The sequence below is a fragment of the Biomphalaria glabrata genome, chromosome 2 (assembly GCF_947242115.1).
Source record: "Biomphalaria glabrata chromosome 2, xgBioGlab47.1, whole genome shotgun sequence".
Classification (NCBI taxonomy): domain Eukaryota; kingdom Metazoa; phylum Mollusca; class Gastropoda; family Planorbidae; genus Biomphalaria; species Biomphalaria glabrata.
The window spans coordinates 28,282,369-28,302,508 of record NC_074712.1 but is presented as its reverse complement, the minus strand read 5'-3'; the positions used below and the strand labels follow the sequence as shown (position 1 = coordinate 28,302,508).

General features: G+C 36.3%; 2 protein-coding genes across 50 annotated transcripts in view; one reads left to right on the top strand and one right to left on the bottom strand.

The window, feature by feature from the left end:
- LOC106059375 (titin-like) overlaps positions 1-20,140 on the bottom strand; it is a 177,498-nt gene that overhangs the window by 110,041 nt on the left and 47,317 nt on the right. For 47 of the 49 annotated variants that reach the window (XM_056019836.1, XM_056019862.1, XM_056019859.1 and 44 more), the window contains exons 2-3: positions 5,948-6,049; positions 4,971-5,168 (exon numbers count right to left, since the gene is read on the bottom strand). In XM_056019836.1, the coding sequence (XP_055875811.1) occupies positions 4,971-5,168; positions 5,948-6,049 (300 nt within the window). Of the gene's footprint in view, positions 1-4,970; positions 5,169-5,947; positions 6,050-7,551; positions 7,665-14,882; positions 15,159-20,140 lie in introns of those variants that run through there. The other 2 variants (XM_056019840.1, XM_056019841.1) reach the window with 2 other exon arrangements.
- On the top strand, positions 7,665-19,953 carry LOC129924545 (uncharacterized). Its single transcript, XM_056019866.1, has 2 exons — positions 7,665-7,894; positions 18,950-19,953. The coding sequence occupies exon 2, from the start codon at positions 19,047-19,049 to the stop codon at positions 19,908-19,910; it is 864 nt and encodes a 287-aa protein (XP_055875841.1). The 5' UTR covers positions 7,665-7,894; positions 18,950-19,046; the 3' UTR covers positions 19,911-19,953.

Here is a 20,140-nt window from a genome sequence, read left to right as displayed (position 1 = left end):
TCAAGACATTGCTTTCATTGTATGAGAATCTTCAGACTCCAAGACATTGCTTTCATTTTATTAGAATCTTCAGACTCCAAAACATTGCTTTCATTTTATTAGAATCTTCAGACTTGAAGACATTGCTTTCATTTTATTAGAATCTTCAGACTCCAAGACATTGCTTTCATGTTATTAGAATCTTCAGACTTGAAGACATTGCTTTCATTTTATTAGAATCTTCAGACTCCAAGACATTGCTTTCATTTTATTAGAATCTTCAGACTTGAAAACATTGCTTTCATTTTATTAGAATCTTCAGACTTGAAGACATTGCTTTCATTTTATTAGAATCTTCAGACTCCAAAACATTGCTTTCATTTTATTAGAATCTTCAGACTCCAAAACATTGCTTTCGTTTTATTAGAATCTTCAGACTTGAAGACATTGCTTTCATTTTATTAGAATCTTCAGACTCCAAAACATTGCTTTCATTTTATTAGAATCTTCAGACTCCAAAACATTGCTTTCATTTTATTAGAATCTTCAGACTTGAAGACATTGCTTTCATTTTATTAGAATCTTCAGACTTCAAGACATTGCTTTCATTTTATTAGAATCTTCAGACTCCAAAACATTGCTTTCATTTTATTAGAATCTTCAGACTTGAAGACATTGCTTTCATTTTATTAGAATCTTCAGACTCCAAGACATTGCTTTCATGTTATTAGAATCTTCAGACTTGAAGACATTGCTTTCATTTTATTAGAATCTTCAGACTTGAAGACATTGCTTTCATTTTATTAGAATCTTCAGACTCCAAAACATTGCTTTCATTTTATTAGAATCTTCAGACTTGAAGACATTGCTTTCATTTTATTAGAATCTTCAGACTTGAAGACATTGCTTTCATTGTATGAGAATCTTCAGACTCCAAGACATTGCTTTCATTTTATTAGAATCTTCAGACTCCAAGACATTGCTTTCATTTTATTAGAATCTTCAGACTCCAAAACATTGCTTTCATTTTATTAGAATCTTCAGACTTGAAGACATTGCTTTCATTTTATTAGAATCTTCAGACTCCAAAACATTGCTTTCATTTTATTAGAATCTTCAGACTCCAAAACATTGCTTTCGTTTTATTAGAATCTTCAGACTTGAAGACATTGCTTTCATTTTATTAGAATCTTCAGACTCCAAAACATTGCTTTCATTTTATTAGAATCTTCAGACTCCAAAACATTGCTTTCATTTTATTAGAATCTTCAGACTTGAAGACATTGCTTTCATTTTATTAGAATCTTCAGACTTGAAGACATTGCTTTCATTGTATGAGAATCTTCAGACTCCAAGACATTGCTTTCATTTTATTAGAATCTTCAGACTCCAAAACATTGCTTTCATTTTATTAGAATCTTCAGACTTGAAGACATTGCTTTCATTTTATTAGAATCTTCAGACTCCAAGACATTGCTTTCATGTTATTAGAATCTTCAGACTTGAAGACATTGCTTTCATTTTATTAGAATCTTCAGACTCCAAGACATTGCTTTCATTTTATTAGAATCTTCAGACTTGAAGACATTGCTTTCATTTTATTAGAATCTTCAGACTTGAAGACATTGCTTTCATTTTATTAGAATCTTCAGACTTGAAGACATTGCTTTCATTTTATTAGAATCTTCAGACTCCAAAACATTGCTTTCATTTTATTAGAATCTTCAGACTTGAAGACATTGCTTTCATTTTATTAGAATCTTCAGACTCCAAGACATTGCTTTCATTTTATTAGAATCTTCAGACTCCAAGACATTGCTTTCATTTTATTAGAATCTTCAGACTTGAAGACATTGCTTTCATTTTATTAGAATCTTCAGACTTGAAGACATTGCTTTCATTTTATTAGAATCTTCAGACTCCAAGACATTGCTTTCATTTTATTAGAATCTTCAGACTCCAAAACATTGCTTTCATTTTATTAGAATCTTCAGACTTGAAGACATTGCTTTCTTTGTATGAGAATCTTCAGACTTGAAGACATTGCTTTCATTTTATTAGAATCTTCAGACTCCAAGACATTGCTTTCATTTCATTAGAATTTTCAGACTCCAAAACATTGCTTTCATTTTATTAGAATCTTCAGACTCCAAAACATTGCTTTCATTTTATTAGAATCTTCAGACTCCAAAACATTGCTTTCATTTTATTAGAATCTTCAGACTTGAAGACATTGCTTTCATTTTATTAGAATCTTCAGACTTGAAGACATTGCTTTCATTGTATGAGAATCTTCAGACTCCAAGACATTGCTTTCATTTTATTAGAATCTTCAGACTCCAAAACATTGCTTTCATTTTATTAGAATCTTCAGACTTGAAGACATTGCTTTCATTTTATTAGAATCTTCAGACTCCAAGACATTGCTTTCATGTTATTAGAATCTTCAGACTTGAAGACATTGCTTTCATTTTATTAGAATCTTCAGACTCCAAGACATTGCTTTCATTTTATTAGAATCTTCAGACTTGAAGACATTGCTTTCATTTTATTAGAATCTTCAGACTTGAAGACATTGCTTTCATTTTATTAGAATCTTCAGACTTGAAGACATTGCTTTCATTTTATTAGAATCTTCAGACTCCAAAACATTGCTTTCATTTTATTAGAATCTTCAGACTTGAAGACATTGCTTTCATTTTATTAGAATCTTCAGACTCCAAGACATTGCTTTCATTTTATTAGAATCTTCAGACTCCAAGACATTGCTTTCATTTTATTAGAATCTTCAGACTTGAAGACATTGCTTTCATTTTATTAGAATCTTCAGACTTGAAGACATTGCTTTCATTTTATTAGAATCTTCAGACTCCAAGACATTGCTTTCATTTTATTAGAATCTTCAGACTCCAAAACATTGCTTTCATTTTATTAGAATCTTCAGACTTGAAGACATTGCTTTCTTTGTATGAGAATCTTCAGACTTGAAGACATTGCTTTCATTTTATTAGAATCTTCAGACTCCAAGACATTGCTTTCATTTCATTAGAATTTTCAGACTCCAAAACATTGCTTTCATTTTATTAGAATCTTCAGACTTGAAGACATTGCTTTCATTTTATTAGAATCTTCAGACTTGAAGACATTGCTTTCATTTTATTAGAATCTTCAGACTTGAAGACAATGCTTTCATTTTATTAGAATCTTCAGACTTGAAGACAATGCTTTCATTTTATTAGAATCTTCAGACTCCAAAACATTGCTTTCATTTTATTAGAATCTTCAGACTTGAAGACATTGCTTTCATTTTATTAGAATCTTCAGACTCCAAGACATTGCTTTCATTTTATTAGAATCTTCAGACTCCAAAACATTGCTTTCATTTTATTAGAATCTTCAGACTTGAAGACATTGCTTTCATTTTATTAGAATCTTCAGACTTGAAGACATTGCTTTCATTGTATGAGAATCTTCAGACTCCAAGACATTGCTTTCATTTTATTAGAATCTTCAGACTTGAAGACATTGCTTTCATTTTATTAGAATCTTCAGATTTGAAGACATTGCTTTCATTTTATTAGAATCTTCAGACTCCAAAACATTGCTTTCATTTTATTAGAATCTTCAGACTTGAAGACATTGCTTTCATTTTATTAGAATCTTCAGACTTGAAGACATTGCTTTCATTTTATTAGAATCTTCAGACTTGAAGACATTGCTTTCATTGTATGAGAATCTTCAGACTCCAAGACATTGCTTTCATTTTATTAGAATCTTCAGACTTGAAGACATTGCTTTCATTGTATGAGAATCTTCAGACTCCAAGACATTGCTTTCATTTTATTAGAATCTTCAGAATTGAAGACATTGCTTTCATTTTATTAGAATCTTCAGACTTGAAGACATTGCTTTCATTTTATTAGAATCTTCAGACTCCAAAACATTGCTTTCATTTTATTAGAATCTTCAGACTTGAAGACATTGCTTTCATTTTATTAGACTCTTCAGACTTGAAGACAATGTTTACATTTTATTAGAATCTTCAGACTTAAAGACATTGCTTTCATTTTATTAGAATCTTCAGACTCCAAAACATTGCTTTCATTTTATTAGAATCTTCAGACTTGAAGACATTGCTTTCATTTTATTAGAATCTTCAGACTTGAAGACATTGCTATCATTTTATTAGAATCTTCAGACTCCAAGAAAATGCTTTCATTTTATGAGAATCTTCAGACTTGAAGACATTGACTGTTTATTATTAGAATCCTATAACCCAGTGATGCCCAAAATCTGGCCCGTCACATGGTTTCGTCTGGCCCATCGAAACGTTGGTAAAAAAGTTGAAAAATTCCCTTTCATAAAAAAGTTTGAAAAATGTATCTTTACTTACGTTGAGGCCCTTACCGTTGTGCAATTATAAAAAGGGACTCTGAATGAGAACCTACCAGGAAAAGTGAACCGATCTTTTTTTTTTCTAGTGGAACATGATAATAAACCGACATGTTTGTTTTGTAAAGAAATTATGGCTGTTAAAAAAATAACATACAAACGGCATTATGAAACAAATATGGTGGCATTCTTGGTTTGAGTTGCAAATAAAATATTGTTAAACAACATGCCTAGAGATTGAAGAATTTATGAGAATATTTACCAAAAAAAAAAAAAGAAAAAAGAAAATGAGTTGGTTATAAAGCTATCTGCAGTGTTGCTTGCATTGTAAGTAGACAAGTGATGCTATTTTCTGACGCATAAAAAGAAAAGATTATCTTTTAATATCCCATCAATTTATGTTAGTACTTGATCCATGGGTTTCTAATAAAATAATTTCAGTTCAATTTCATTTCCTAGATGTGGCCTGCGACACGAGAAATTAAAATGGTCCTCAGGTTGAATTAGGTTGGGCATCACTGCTATAACCCATTTATTGAATCCCACCTGGTGACACTACTAGAAGCTCATAGTGAACATATCTGGATCAGAACACTTACCTGGGCCTGAAGATTGACTTGGGCTCCATTCTCTACCAATTTCCTGACTATTTCCTCATGTCCTGCCAAGGAGGCGATGTGCAAGGCAGTGTTGCCCTTCTTAGTAGCTGCCTCTACATTGGCACCACGGCTTAACAATTCAGTGACAATATTGATGTGTCCTTCTTTTGATGCCAAGTGAAGGGCATTGAGTCCATTCTGAAAATGTTACACATTATAAGAATAGATTGTACCTATAAAAAGCATAAATTAAATCATTTAAAAAAACAAAAAAAAAACTATAATATTTGAGATTTCAAGAGGGGAAACAGGTATGTTGTGGTCAGAATAATTGAAATAGTCATAAGAGTGCACACACAATTTTTTTTTTAAAAGCTAGTATCCACCAGTCATCAATAACATCTACTCAATATGCTCACAATTAATTAATTAATAACCAACCCACCAGCTAGCACTTGATGAACATGGTAATTCTAATTGTGGTCTAAGCAGTTCATATTCTTGAGGATCAACCCACAACATTTGCCTTATTAGCATGGCGCTCTATCAACGTGCAGCTGAGCAAAATTTCAGTTTAAATTAAATGTCTAAATTTTATCTTCTGAAAAACATCCAGCCATATTGCATCTTTTTTTTTCTTTTTAAATATTTCCATCAATGAACAACTTGTAAGCTAGTTGTAGGAATTGTAGAACTCAAGAAAATGTGTAGTATTTCAAAAGGAAGTCTCAATTAATTACAACATTCACTACATTGTAAACATTTGTAAGTCACTACTTGAAATTTAAGTCACAAGAAAACATTATATCATCTAGTACATTATTCAAACAATCAAGTTACAGATCCTACAATATCCTGACAAAAACTAATATTTGTTTCTAAGTGTAAACATTTGTTGCCCTCAAACAACTTGTTCTTATTGACAGCCACACAGAAACACTTCCAGATTTGGTAGATGTGCAAGATTTGGTACTCACTGGGTTGCTGGTATTAATGTCTGTACTGCCTTTCAAATAATCCAAGACTTCGTCCAAGTTTCCATCTCTTGCTGCTCGCAGGAAACCAGCGTTGCCATCAGTCTGGTGAACAAGAGAACAAAAATTTAGTAAAATACAAAGGAAACCTGGCAGCATAGAGAAAAATCCATAAGTAGCCTGTTACTTTACCTACTCTGGACATTTTTATAAAATATTTAAATGCTCAGAATACTTTATTAAAGATTGAACAGAATTGATGATCAGAATAACTTATAAGAGGTTGAACAGCATTGACTATCAGAATAATTTATTATAGGTTGAACAGAACAGATGTTCAGAATAATTTAAAACAGATTGAACAGAAACAATTGAACAGAAACAATGTTAACAAGAAAGTATTTATAAAACAAGAATAAATGACGACCCATTCAGACTTCTACATTGAGATTGCAGTTTTATGAGCTAGGAAAATTCATGAGTCAACAATTTCTTCAAGCAAAACTAGTTTTTAAAGCTAGGGGCAGGGGCATAGCAGAAGACTAATATCTATTTCAAAAGTTAGCTGCGTCCAGTTACAATAACTTGGTCAATAAAAAAAATAATCCGGATATTAGCTATTGTTTGTTTGTCAAGAGGACATTTGCTTTGTTTGTGTTTATGACAAAACCCATTTCCTCACGCATGTATGAGTCATGTGATCTGTACATGAGACATGCCCAACAAGCCTAACCACTATATCAACAGACAAGTGGTGCCAAGTCTAATGGGGAGGCCAACTTATTGATTTCAGCTTCCAGCCAAGATGATGGGAAGAACTATTGTGTGAGTGTGTGTGTGAGAGAGAGGAGCTAAGAGGTTTGGAGCAAGAGAGGGGATAAAAGCCACTCTGCAAGGCTGTAGTCTGACCCTTGGTTTGGGCCATACAATTGATTTCTGTCAAAGCTAAGCTGGGCAACTCTGGCAAGGTCAGCTCTTTTGGATCAATGCCTGGCTGGAATAGATGAACTGAAATAGTGTTGAGCTGGTCAACAGGTCTGGCTAGTAGATTTAGTCACTGGTTGATGTACACTGTTGGCTTGAAGAATTTCACTTCCTCAACTCCAGTGGTTCACTCAAAACTGATGGCTACAGAAAATGTCCCCCCCCCCCATTTAATTCCCTGCCATTTGTTGATCCAGGCAACACTGTGCAAGTGTATAGCTTGAACTGAAATGACATAGAGACTGTAAAGCTAAGTGTAAACATGATAGACACACAACACTCACACACTCTCTCTCACACACTCTCTCTCACACACTAGATATGCTCAGAGATTTAGTATTTTCCATTAGCAGATAATGTAGCCATTCTCCTAGTTAAATAGAGTATAAGGTTGCCTGTGGAATGTGACTTTTATTTTGATTCAAACCAAGGCACTAATCAAACAATAAGGAATTACAGATTAGACATAAAGCAAAGTGACAACATTGACAAATAGAATATATGTACACACAATACGATGCTAAACTTCTAATCTTAGTAAAGCTAAATATGTATTGGCCAATACTAAGACAAATGTTTTGAGAAAGTGACAAGAAAGAAATGAAATCTGGTGTTGACATTACCCTATGCATTGTGTTCTTCCTGGTCACCTAGGTGTGTGTGTTGTCATTGTGTGGGCTTGGGACACACAGCACATTTAGAAGATACTGATGACATTGTACCAATGATATCACACACCAGATAACATGACCCCATCCTGGATTGGACATGACGCAGAGTTCACACAGTCCTTTGGTACATTTCACTACAATGTACATTTCGTTATGTAGAGTATACATACTAATAATGGCTATGTCTTGGATTCCGAAGATTAAGAATGAGTGCAGTGTTTCACGTGACTACGCAAACCCTACATACCACTAAGAAGGGAGGTAGAAGTCGCCTCCCCAGTGCTTCATTAAGCAGGTAACGTCCCTTGTTTGTCTGGCTAACCCTTAACTATTACCTAAATTTTTTCTTAATAATTGTTATGTTCTATAAGAAAAAGGTGAACTCATAAACGCCATAAATTTCCAATTTTAAACCGCAGAATTTAAGGTCTTGGGATTAGTTGTTTTTTTTTCACTCGCCCATCCCAACTGCTCATATCGTACACTAGCGAGTCCCGTCGATTTAAACATGTGCGCTGTCCTAAATAGACGACTGGCAAAAGAGCACAGAGTAATTAGATAGACGGCTTCTGGCTTTAGTCTGTAAGTCAATCAGAAGAAACGAACCAGCCTCAGTAATGTGAATGTCAACATACTCTCACATCTTCTTGATCTAGAAAGTCCTCTTCTCTCTACATCTTGCCAACACGTTTGATTTTTTGTTCTCTTCAAATCCTCCACCATACGCGCAAACGATACGATACGATAACGTTCACAGTTGTAATGATTAACCCCTGACACTCAACCCATGATGCAATAATTTAGTTGACTTAAGACTTAAGAACTAGTAAACTTTGTGGTCTACAAAGGTTCAGTCTGGTCCTAGGATTCTTCTCAGAGTTGTGCTATACCCTCAAGAACATTTGGCTCACGATCTGGAACATGACATTGAGAGGAAGAGTGCTTAATTAGATGGAACATGACATTGAGAGGAAGAGTGCTTAGTTAGAGCTATTTGCTATTACAACCGAATCAAATAAAGACAAATACCATGCAACCTCACTGGAGGTGAGGAAAGAGTCTTTAGGGGCACCACTGAAGACAAAACTGGTTTTCACTTGCTTGCTTGAAGAAATGAGAAAGCTTTGTTTGAAAAGATCTAACGTGCACAAACATGACATGTGCAAACAACTTATTGAAATGATGCTGACGGCGAAACACGAAGTCTGTTTCCACTCTTCATTAGAAATATTAGTAACAAAGTCAAAGAACAGAACAATATCTTACTTGAGATCCCATATTCTTCTCAATACCTTGCCCATGATAAGCCAACGTATACTACTGTGGTACCTAACATCAGAATGTTTTTTTTTAATCTTCAAGTACTTTTCGGAACTGCCAGAGCTTGAGACACCTAGCGCTAATAAGTTTGATCACTTATATAATTGGGTCAATAATGTTTTATATGCTAAGTTTATGGTAGGGAAATTGTTCTTTAATTTATCAGAAGACCCGTTTTTCTCAATCAAAGCACGGGCTCCATCAGTTGTTACTCTGGCCATCTTGTTCCACTACAAACCCAACTCTTTCAACACAGTTCTTGATAACATTGAACATTGGCCTGAGTATGTGCCTTTGACTGAATGTTTCGAAATACTGTCAACAAGAATAATCTTCGTTTTCTTTAAACTTTTTAGAATGAAAAGTAGATACAATGTTTCTTTAGTCTCTTCATTTAAGTTGCTAAGAATCAGAAGTTTCAATACCGGTAATTTAGTTGTCCGTGGGCTGCATAAAACACTCAGGTTGATTTGATTTGATTTTTTATTTCAGGCACATCGGCACAATTTAGGCCATGTCGTGCCTGCAGTCCCTTAAGGACCACTCTCTCTCTAAAATACAAGGGCCAGATTCTATACAGTCATATCATTAAAATCAAGGTCTATTCAGAGTTAAAATAGTAAAGGTAGTAAGAATTTAATTATTTGGTAAAAATCTAATGTAAATAGTACATGTCCACAAATTCATAAATCAGATCTTCGTAGATAGCCCCACTTCCTGGATAAAGCCCAGTACCTTCCCAGGGTCGACATTATCAAATAGTGCTTTAAATTAGTGGCTCTAAAAAATTTCTCCCTGACATCCTGGTATCTGGGGCAATCAACGAGGATATGTTCCACGGTGAGGCGAGAGTCACAGTACTCACAAAGTGGGGGCTCCTCTCTCTTCAGCACAAAAGAGTGCGTGATGTAGGTGTGGCCAATCCTAAGTCTGGACATGGTCGTGCTACCACGCCTTGTCAGACCCTTAGATGTGGGCCGCCACCTGACATCCGCCACAATCTGCCTGAGTTTACTGTGAGTCTCAGCCTCCCATCGGTTCTGCCACTCTCGATAGGTGGCAGAGGCAATACTTTGTCTCAGGTCCGAGCAGGGAACATGGGTTCCTGACACAGCATGATTTAGGGCTCTCTTTGCTTCTCTGTCTGCGGCTTCGTTTCCCTCAATGCCAACATGGGAGGGGACCCAGATGAAGGTGACATCTCTACGGTCGGCTGTTATTTGGTCCAACAGCTTCAGGCTCTTATGTACCAATGGGATGTCAGTCTTCATCCGCCCCAAAGCTTGCAAGGCAGATTTGGAGTCGGAGCAGATTATAAATTTCCTCCTTGGTGATGCTTTAACGGCCATAAGTGCAAGCGATATTGCGTGCAATTCGGCCGTAAAGATGGAGCAGCCATCGGGGAGTCTACGGGAGATTGTTTTGTTCCGAAAAGAGCAGGCATACGCGACCTTTCCATCCATTTTGGATCCGTCTGTGTAGATGGTGCCACAATCTCATAAAACACTCAAGCGTGACGCATGTGGCCCGCGGGTTGTAATTTGCCCACCCCCTGCTGTAGAGCACGCCTTTTTTTTTTAAATACCTGTTATCTCCATCCCTTGTCTTAAACCTAATGATGGGCCGCCAGTAGAATCTACAGGACTGATGCTACCGAGTCAGAAATCTAGATTAGAAGTTTAGGGTAAATGCCATGGATAGAATGGAGATTTTATTTGGGGAGGGGGTGGCGTACATTAAGTTTAATAAGAAAAAATAGTATGTACATTAGTAAGTAACTCTTGTTATAAAATCATATCTTGAATACAATAAGGCAGCCTAGTAATAGGCCTTCAAGAGCAGGGATGTGACCTGAACCCAAGAGACCATATTCACACTCAGTTACGCCCTTGGATAAACCCAAGTAAACGCTGCATTATACAGTGCATCTTTTATACCCTAGATAAAAATCTGCAGTAATTTGTACAGGTCGACATCTGACATTTACAAAGGTTACACAATACAGCAGGTCAACAACTTACAAGGTAACCATTAACTACACACTTCCGGAGTGTAAACCTTCCATACGACACAGCTAACGCGCCAGAAGGAAGATGTAAACATTCAGCTCGCCACACACACACACATATAATGTATTGCATCAATAAGAGAAACATGCAGTGAAACAATAAGTCAAGAGATGACGCAGCTGATTCTGGTTCAGGTAAAATAGGTCTACCTCATAGCAGCCTATGAGTAATTGCGTGCAATAGAGAAAACCTAAAATTAAACCAGCAATAGGCACAAGACACTACAGCAGAACTAGAAACAATCAACTACACCAAACACCTTACTCCACTACATCATCAAAGAAACAAAACGATTGATGTCACTCTGAAAACCCAGTACTAATAACCTTGTTCATTTATTAGCGCCCCTAATAAGTTCATTTATTAGCGCCTTATAAGTTCATTTATTAGCGCCCTTTCAATCCGCTGTTAGTTTTTGTTAGATATGTGAACTATTGAAAATCTGATTGCAACGGCTATTTTTGGTCTCTAGGAATAAAAACCTCTTTTTATAATACCTCTACTCAAGTTAAAACTTCATGGAACCTGGAGGGTTGATATAAATAAAAATTTTGATAGAAATTTAAAAGTTGATGTATATCGCTCAGAAAAGAATTATTAGCTCGCTGGCCACATAAGGAAAACACTAGTTTGACCGTTATAATTTTTCAAAGTAAAAAAAAATAAATAATTGGCCAATAAAAACAAAGCATGGTGTTGTCAGTCATAGTTTACCAATAACTTGAGTTGTTTGCTGATATTTTTAGGTGAAAATCTAATATAGATAACATCTAGATTCTTGATATAGAAGCAGATATGGATTTAGCCTAGATCTTTTAAGAGTTCTAAATCAGAAGTCTAGATATAGTTCTACATGTTGATATATTGAAAAGGCATAGTCAGTTGTAGTTTACCAATAACAGAGTTGTTTACTAAATTTAAAGATGCTTTCAGTTTATTGATATACGACCTAAGGTTTGTTTATATTTTTATGGCGTGTGTAAAATGTAAAAATATCAAAACTTGCGTTTTGACCTGTATTGCTTACCACACAATGGACATATAAGGGCCACAACGAGTTTGTGTGAAAACAAACTCTAATAGTAATCTTGTTTTCAATTTATTTCTACTTTCTATTTTTGGCCTACAGTGAAACAACTTGTTCACATTCACGAAACATTGCCCGAAATGAAAAAAATGTAGTCTCTCTATTTCAGTCAGCGGGGGAAAAAAAGACTCACTTGTCTCAGCACAACATCTGGGAGTAGAATGTGTCTGCTTACAATTAGTGACAAATAGATCAATTCACTCCGTCTGTCTGTTTGGTTAAAAGTTTGAACAGGTTTCTTTCTCCCATTTCCCATTTTGGAACCAAGTTAAAACTTTGAACAATTATTCAATAAATCTGACAAGACATGAATCAATAAATTGTTGCTGGTTAATTATTTTGTTTGATTTAGAAATAAGGGGAATAAATGCTACTTATAAGAGAGCTGTGTGTGTGTATATATATATATATATATATATATATATATATATATATATATATATATATATATATATATATATATATATATATATATAGTTCATCCATCGTGGTTCGATGATGACGTCTTTGTCATCCAGGGGGCTGAGGGCTTTGCACTGGGGTTTTATGTCTCCTCATGTGGCTGGTGAGACCTATGTGAGCCCGGAATGTTCGGCCGCACACTGGGCAGGTTATTCCAGCTGGAGCTAGTGTCGTGGGCCTTGCTTTTCTTTTCTGGCGTTTTTCTTCTGCCAGCATTGTTCTTTTTTCCTCAGCAACCCGTGCGCCAGTTTTCACAGCGCGACGCCATGATGCTCTGTCATGTGCCTCTGTCTCCCAGGTGCCTGGGTCTATGCTGAACGCCTTCAGAGAAGCTTTGAGGGTGTCCCTGAAGCGCTTTCTTTGACCACCTTGCGAGCGCTTTCCTTCGCTTAGTTGGCCATACAAGAGTCGTTTATATATATGACTTTAGTCCCCTAATTAACTTTTGACACGTTTCTTTTTCCACTTCACGGATCAAGTTGAAATTTTGCTTAATTATTCATAGTCGATATCAATACAAGAATCAACCCAAAAATTAAGCTATTATTTAATCATTAAGTACTAATTAATTAATTTAGTTTTATACAGCAGAAAGAGAGATAAACCCCGTAATTTTCAGATAAATTACAGTATTTAGCGGTTCCTTCTCTTAGAAGCTTTGTTTTTAAAAAGTATTCTTCTATCTATTGCTTGTTATGTTTTGAAAAGAAAAAAAGGAAAGGAAAAAAGTGGGGGCTCAAGTTGTTATCTGCGTATCGAAGAGGGAAAGCTATGTATAGAAAGACAAAGCTAGGTAGTGTCTATTATCATGTGACAAACTTCAAGTCATTCTCTGGTACTGACACGTGAAAGGAAAACAAAAGTCCCCGTAATCCTCTGTCTAATTGTGGCAGGTCTGGCAGCAGTACCCAACTTGGACAGGTCAAAAGAATCTTCTAAGGAATGTTCAAGGCAGCAAAGATGTCTGCGAGGTCAGCTTGTCACCATCCTTTCGGTTGATATCACAATTGGGAATGTTGTAATTTTAGCCAATTAGATCTTCCATAACTATGACATTTTGAATTTCTGGATTTTTATGACGCCAATGGCATTTGTTGCAGAAAATAAAGTCAATTGGTCGTTGTGCTTTTTCCTCTTCAGAAATTAAAGTAAAGCATTAGCCTTTAAAAGCATACCAAAAAAAAAAAGGGGGGGGGGATGGTGAAATGGAAGTACTTGTACTAGGTTTGAGAATTCTTTAAAGTTTAAACAAAACCACTGATTCAGCTTGTATAAACTAGCGTCAAAGTCCAAACCTAACTGTCTAAATGTCAACTGTAGTTTAGCTCCTCCCATCTATGTACTCACATACAAAAAACAAAAACAGAATTACGTTCGCAAACACTCACACGCAAATACCATACACACATCGACTGCGACTGTTAAGCAAGAAACACTAGAAATTGACGCAGGTGGCGCCGGCATCTGGCTGAGAGCATTGGTCTCATGGCTTTAGCTTTAGCACGTTTGGAGGGGGCAGGTAGGGTGTGAACAAAAGGCTGAGATTGAAGGTGACTTAACAGAGAGGGCGTTACATCATCACACAACGACCATTGTTGCAATGCGAGAGAATCAAAGCTAATAATAAGTCCAATATGAGCGTAGATAATTGAACATGGCACAGCGCCCGGTGTAACAACTAGACGATATCACGTCTAATTATATGTCCCATATAAGCGTAGATAAATGAACATAGCACAGAGCCAAATGTAAACAATTAGACAACAAATCACAACTAGCATGATGCAGAGATAAAATGCAGCGGCCAATTCAATGAAACAACACTAGCACTATGTCTAGAACACGAAAACAATGACAATGCCATTTAGACGTAATGCAGAGAACTACTTGAGCCAGAGTAAAGCTCTAGACCCAAGATATCAATTAACACAAAACACACTACAATGAGGGACACCAGACATTGAATTAAAACAGTGCAGACAACGTTTTCCTACCACAGCCAATGACATCAAAGCTGTAGAGATACAACACCTAGATCTACAATCAGTCTAATTACCGGGTACTTAATACTGTCTACCATTAGGTCCATTATTATAACGTAATGCTTCACTAATGACGAGCGTTTCATCTGTTTAGTTATTTAGTCCATCCTTGTATATAACTAAGTCACCTTATTCTAACGTTCTTATGAGTTATATTTACATTTCTTATCAAGGACGATTTCTATACACCTTTATTTAGTCTGAAATGGGTAGAAGAAAGCCTGACTAGAAGACGCCGCTCCTAAAACAATCCCAGGGTCAGAGTAACCGATAACGTTCTGTGTTGTCTAATTACGTGTTTACCTGTTTCTGTCCCGTCATAGTCTCTCTCCAGTACTAGTCCCATGAAAGAACAAAGTCTACAATCCTGCGAACAGCAAATGTTGTTCGGGTTCACTTTTATCTCCACTGGTAAACTACTATCAGAACACAGAAGACAATTGAACGAAAAGGTTTTCTGATCCAAATGTGTGAGATTAGGTAACAATGTCAGGAACAGAAGGTCTACTACAACAGCTCCACATCGGTCTCCTCTACAACTCTGTTACCTTTTCATTTGTACCGCCCTCGCAGTGCTAGACTTTCTCTCCTTCAAAGCTCTACTAAATTTAGCATTGGACTACCTTCTCCCACGTTGGGCTCCACCGCCCCCTACCCTCTCCTCCAAGCTCCCGCATGACTTAGTGAGCATCAGTTCTGATTTAACTCTTCTTTAAGCTTTATCAGCTACTCCTGGTCTCGTTTAAAGAGCCGGGGATCAGATGATATGGAATCATTTAGCTAAATGATGACGTCAAGTGGCATTAAGAAAGACCAATTCTTAATCATAAAAAAGTTCTAGATCTATATCTCGCACTTATAAAATATTGTATTGCTATTAATGCACGTGTAATGCGTTAGGTAAGTTTAAGAATAGAGACTTGATATCATTAGTATGATAAGTGTTAACTCTTTAATTTAAATTCTTTATTGAAATTCAAACTTTTATTTCCATCTCGACGAATTACAGTTTCTTCCTGTGTCTAGATCTAGTGTAAGGGAATATCTAGGTGTTATTTATAGGTCTATGTCTAGCTCAAGTGTAAGGAAATATCTAGGTGTTGTTTATAGGTCTATGTCTAGATCTAGTGTAAGGGAATATCTAGATGTTGTTTATAGGTCTATGTCTAGCTCTAGTGTAAGGAAATATCTAGGTGTTGTTTATAGGTCTATGTCTAGCTCAAGTGTAAGGAAATTTCTAGATGTTGTTTATAGGTCTATGTCTAGCTCTAGTGTAAGGAAATATCTAGATGTTGTTTATAGGTCTATGTCTAGATCTAGTGTAAGGGAATATCTAGATGTTGTTTATAGGTCTATGTCTAGTTCTAGTTTATAGGTCTATGTCTAGCTCAAGTGTAAGGAAATATCTAGATGTTATTTATAGGTCTATGTCTAGATCTAGTGTAAGGGAATATCTAGATGTTGTTTATAGGTCTATGTCTAGTTCTAGTTTATAGGTCTATGTCTAGCTCTAGTGTAAGGAAATATCTAGATGTTGTTTATAGGTCTATGTCTAGTTCTAGTTTATAGGTCTATGTCTAGCTCTAGTGTAAGGAAATATCTAGATGTTGTTTATAGGTCTATGTCTAGTTCTAGTTTATAGGTCTGTGTCTAGTTCTAGTGTAAGGGAATATCTAGATGTTGTTTATAGGTCTATGTCTAGTTCTAGTTTATAGGTCTATGTCTAGTTCTAGTTTATAGGTCTATGTCTAGTTCTAGTTTATAGGTCTATGTCTAGCTCTAGTGTAATGGAATATCTAGATGTTGTTTATAGGTCTATGTCTAGTTCTAGTTTATAGGTCTATGTCTAGCTCTAGTGTAAGGGAATATCTAGATGTTGTTTATAGGTCTATGTCTAGTTCTAGTTTATAGGTCTGTGTCTAGTTCTAGTTTATAGGTCTATGTCTAGTTCTAGTTTATAGGTCTATGTCTAGCTCTAGTGTGAGGGAATCATTTTTCGTGTTTAATAAAAAAAAAAGTGCCCCCTTAGAAGTCAAAGAGAAGGTGAAACTCAATTTGGCCTACACTCGCACTGAGTGAGCATTTGGGTGGGTAGTACTTCAACACCTGGAGACATCTCACACCCCAAGCCAAACCTTCAAAATCCTTCATTGGTTTCCAGTGAATGAGTGAATGAGTAAGAGAGAGAGAAAGAGAAGTGGTAAAAAGACTGAATGTGTATCAGGGAAAGGCAATAAGGAAAGTGTGTGAAAGAGTGAGAGAGAGTGAGAAAAAGAGAGAGAGAGGTGTGAGAGAGAAAGAGGGGTGGTAAAAAGACTGTGAATCTGTATCAGGGAAAGGCAATAAGGAAAGTGTGTGAAAGAGTGAGTGAGAGAGAGTGAGAAAAAGAGAGAGAGATGTGAGAGAGAGAAAGAGGGGTGGTAAAAAGACTGTGAATCTGTATCAGGGAAAGGCAATAAGGAAAGTGTGTATAAAAAAAGAGAGAGAGGTGAGAGAAAGAAGAACGTGTATGCAGTACATCTGGTCGTATGGTGTTAAGATAAAAATGACAATCTCAATAAAACATTGTCCTTCTTTTTGTACAAGTTATTGTCACGTGACATGAGGTCCTGCACGGGGGGAAAATGGTCTATCGAGATATCAACAAATTAAGTATTATTGTAAAGCATTACATAGGACAGCACGCATCTTCAGAGCTTTTCAACTTGTCTAAATCAAAATGTTCAAGACACGACGAGTACAATGCTCAATGAGTTCACCTACCCCAGATGTATTTAGTTCAGACCTCCTCCTGGGGTCTAAACTATGGGCAGGCAACAACTCATTGGGACATTGACGCAATGGCCTACGAAGTTTCAAAGTTTGACACAGTCCATAAAGAGATACGTCAAAGTTGATCTCCGATAAGCTGAGTAATAAAACACCATTCAATTGCTAACATTATGGAACATTGGAATTCTGGAAAGATGTATAGATGAAGATATAAATAACAACTGTGGTATATTGCGATCTAATTTCAAGTTATCTATGTTCATTTCTTCACTATCATTAGTTCCCCTAATAATTTATTCAGTGCCTCTTCGTAGCTAATCCAAGTGTTAAACCAACGTATGCCCTTCTCTCTTCTCTAACTATTTAACAAATCTATGACACCACAACGTTGTCATGACAATAGGGAAACCTTATGAAGGCTCCGTACAGAAGTATGTCAACGAGTCAAACAGAAATAGCCAGAGTTCTCGCTCAAGTATTGGCTTTTTACAAATATTGGGAGAGAGAAAGAGGGAAATGTGCAAAGCTCAGGGATCGATGTCCGTCCAGCAAACAAGATTTCTCAAACGAAAGTCAAAAGTCACAGAGGCCAGTTAGTCCAATGTGCATTCTAGTCACCAGATGTTAGGGTTGGTGTCACCATGTGCGGTTTGTTAAGGGAGTCAATCACAACCCTTTTCGCTCTCTTCCAAAATACATTTTCCCCCAATTTTGTTTCAACATGCACATAGATAATTGTACGACACTTATCGCTTGATAAGCAACTGTAAATAATGCGTTGATATTGTTTTAACATTTCGTTGTTTTCATATTTTATGAATAATTATTACTAAAATGTAGTTATTGACATTAGAAACAAACTAATAATCAATAAACATGTTTTCACTTTAAAAAAATGTTTGTGATAACGCTTTACGTTATAAATAATCTTTGTAACGACGAATAAAACAATGACTAATTTTAAAATGTAAATAAAAGGTTCCAATAATGTTAACAACTTGAACATGTCGAGTATCTAGCATGTTTCTTCAACTTGTCTACTAGTGCAACATATCAAACATACAGACATGTATCAAATATAATTTTATATATATGTACATTATACGAAATCAATGAAGTTGTATATACTACAGACAAAATCATTCAATTGTAAAGCCAAGTATTTTTCTCTAAGACTTGTGTTTAGCCATCTCAGCGCGACTGTTTGGACGTTTAAACTAATGGGGGGGGGGGGAGAATACTTTAGGGCGACTTAAGCTCTAGCTTGACAAAAATGTCAACTAAGAAATATCACGTGGTCTCCTTCGGTTGTAAAGTGACTATGGTTCATCTAATAGTAGTGAGATGAAAGCCTGGGTTTTAGCTAGGGTCGGTATCTGGTTGCCCAGACAGCACCCCCTTCTTTCCACGACCTCCAGGAGCGTCTAATAACTGATACAGTTTGGGAGAAGTAGCGTCGCAGGGTGTAGCACATATATGCTGCAAGCTGTCTCAGCGGCTCCTGAGGTTTCCCCAGGGTTGACTCACTAAGTTTTCCAATATTTGGGTATATCTACTAGTCAGTAAAGGTTTGGATTCAAGAGTTTTCTTTCTCCTAGGTAGGGAACCAACCAAGCCTAACGTCGAGACTCTCCTGTCCAGACCAATATGTAAACTAGTCAACAATATCATGTCAGAACACCAGTCAACAAAGTCATGTCAGAACACAATTCAACTAAGTCATATCAGAACACCAGTCAACAAAGTCATGTCAGAACACCAGCCAACAAAGTCATGTCAGAACACCAGCCAACAAAGTCATGTCAGAACACCAGTCAACAAAGTCATGTCAGAACACCAGTCAACAAAGTCATGTCAGAACACTATTCAACTAAGTCATGTCAGAACACCAGTCAACAAAGTCATGTCAGAACACCAGTCAACAAAGTCATATCAGAACACCAGTCAACAAAGTCATATCAGAACACCAGTCAACTAAGTCATATCAGAACACCAGTCAACAAAGTCATATCAGAACACCAGTCAACTAAGTCATGTCAGAACACTATTCAACAAAGTCATGTCAGAACACCAGTCAACAAAGCCATGTCAGAACACCAGTCAACAAAGTCATGTCAGAACACCAGTCAACAAAGTCATGTCAGAACACCAATCAACAAAGTCATGTCAGAACACCAGCCAACAAAGTCATGTCAGAACACCAGTCAACAAAGTCATGTCAGAACACCAGCCAACAAAGTCATGTCAGAACACCAGTCAACAAAGTCATGTCAGAACACCAGTCAACAAAGTCATGTCAGAACACCAGCCAACAAAGTCATGTCAGAACACCAGTCAACAAAGTCATGTCAGAACACCAGCCAACAAAGTCATGTCAGAAAAAACAATACCAGGAAAAGTTGTCCTCTAAACAATTGCTTCTTACCCCGCGGTGTTGAATCAAAACGTAAGTCACGTAAGACAACTGACAACAACAAATGTGCAGACATTAAAACAAAACAAAAAGCTGAAGGTCGGCAAAGTGAACACAATATTCTGTTACCTAATGAGATGGATTGATGTGGACATAAATCTACGATCATCTTGAAAGATGAGTTTTAAAAAGTAGTCATCACTGGGGGGGGGGGGGGGGAGAGAGAACAGTCGTAGAAAATATTTTCAAGTGTCCCACTAACATAACACCAAGATGCAATGTGCATTAAAAAAAAATTTCTACTTAAAGGTTTCAAGATCCATAGATCTGAGAAATAATGTTCGACACTTGTTTGTTTTTGTTTATTCTTTTTTAT

Excerpts from the sequence above, each read along its gene's own strand:
- LOC129924545 (XM_056019866.1), top strand. The coding sequence starts at position 19,047 with ATGTCAGAACACAATTCAACTAAGTCATATCAGAACACCAGTCAACAA.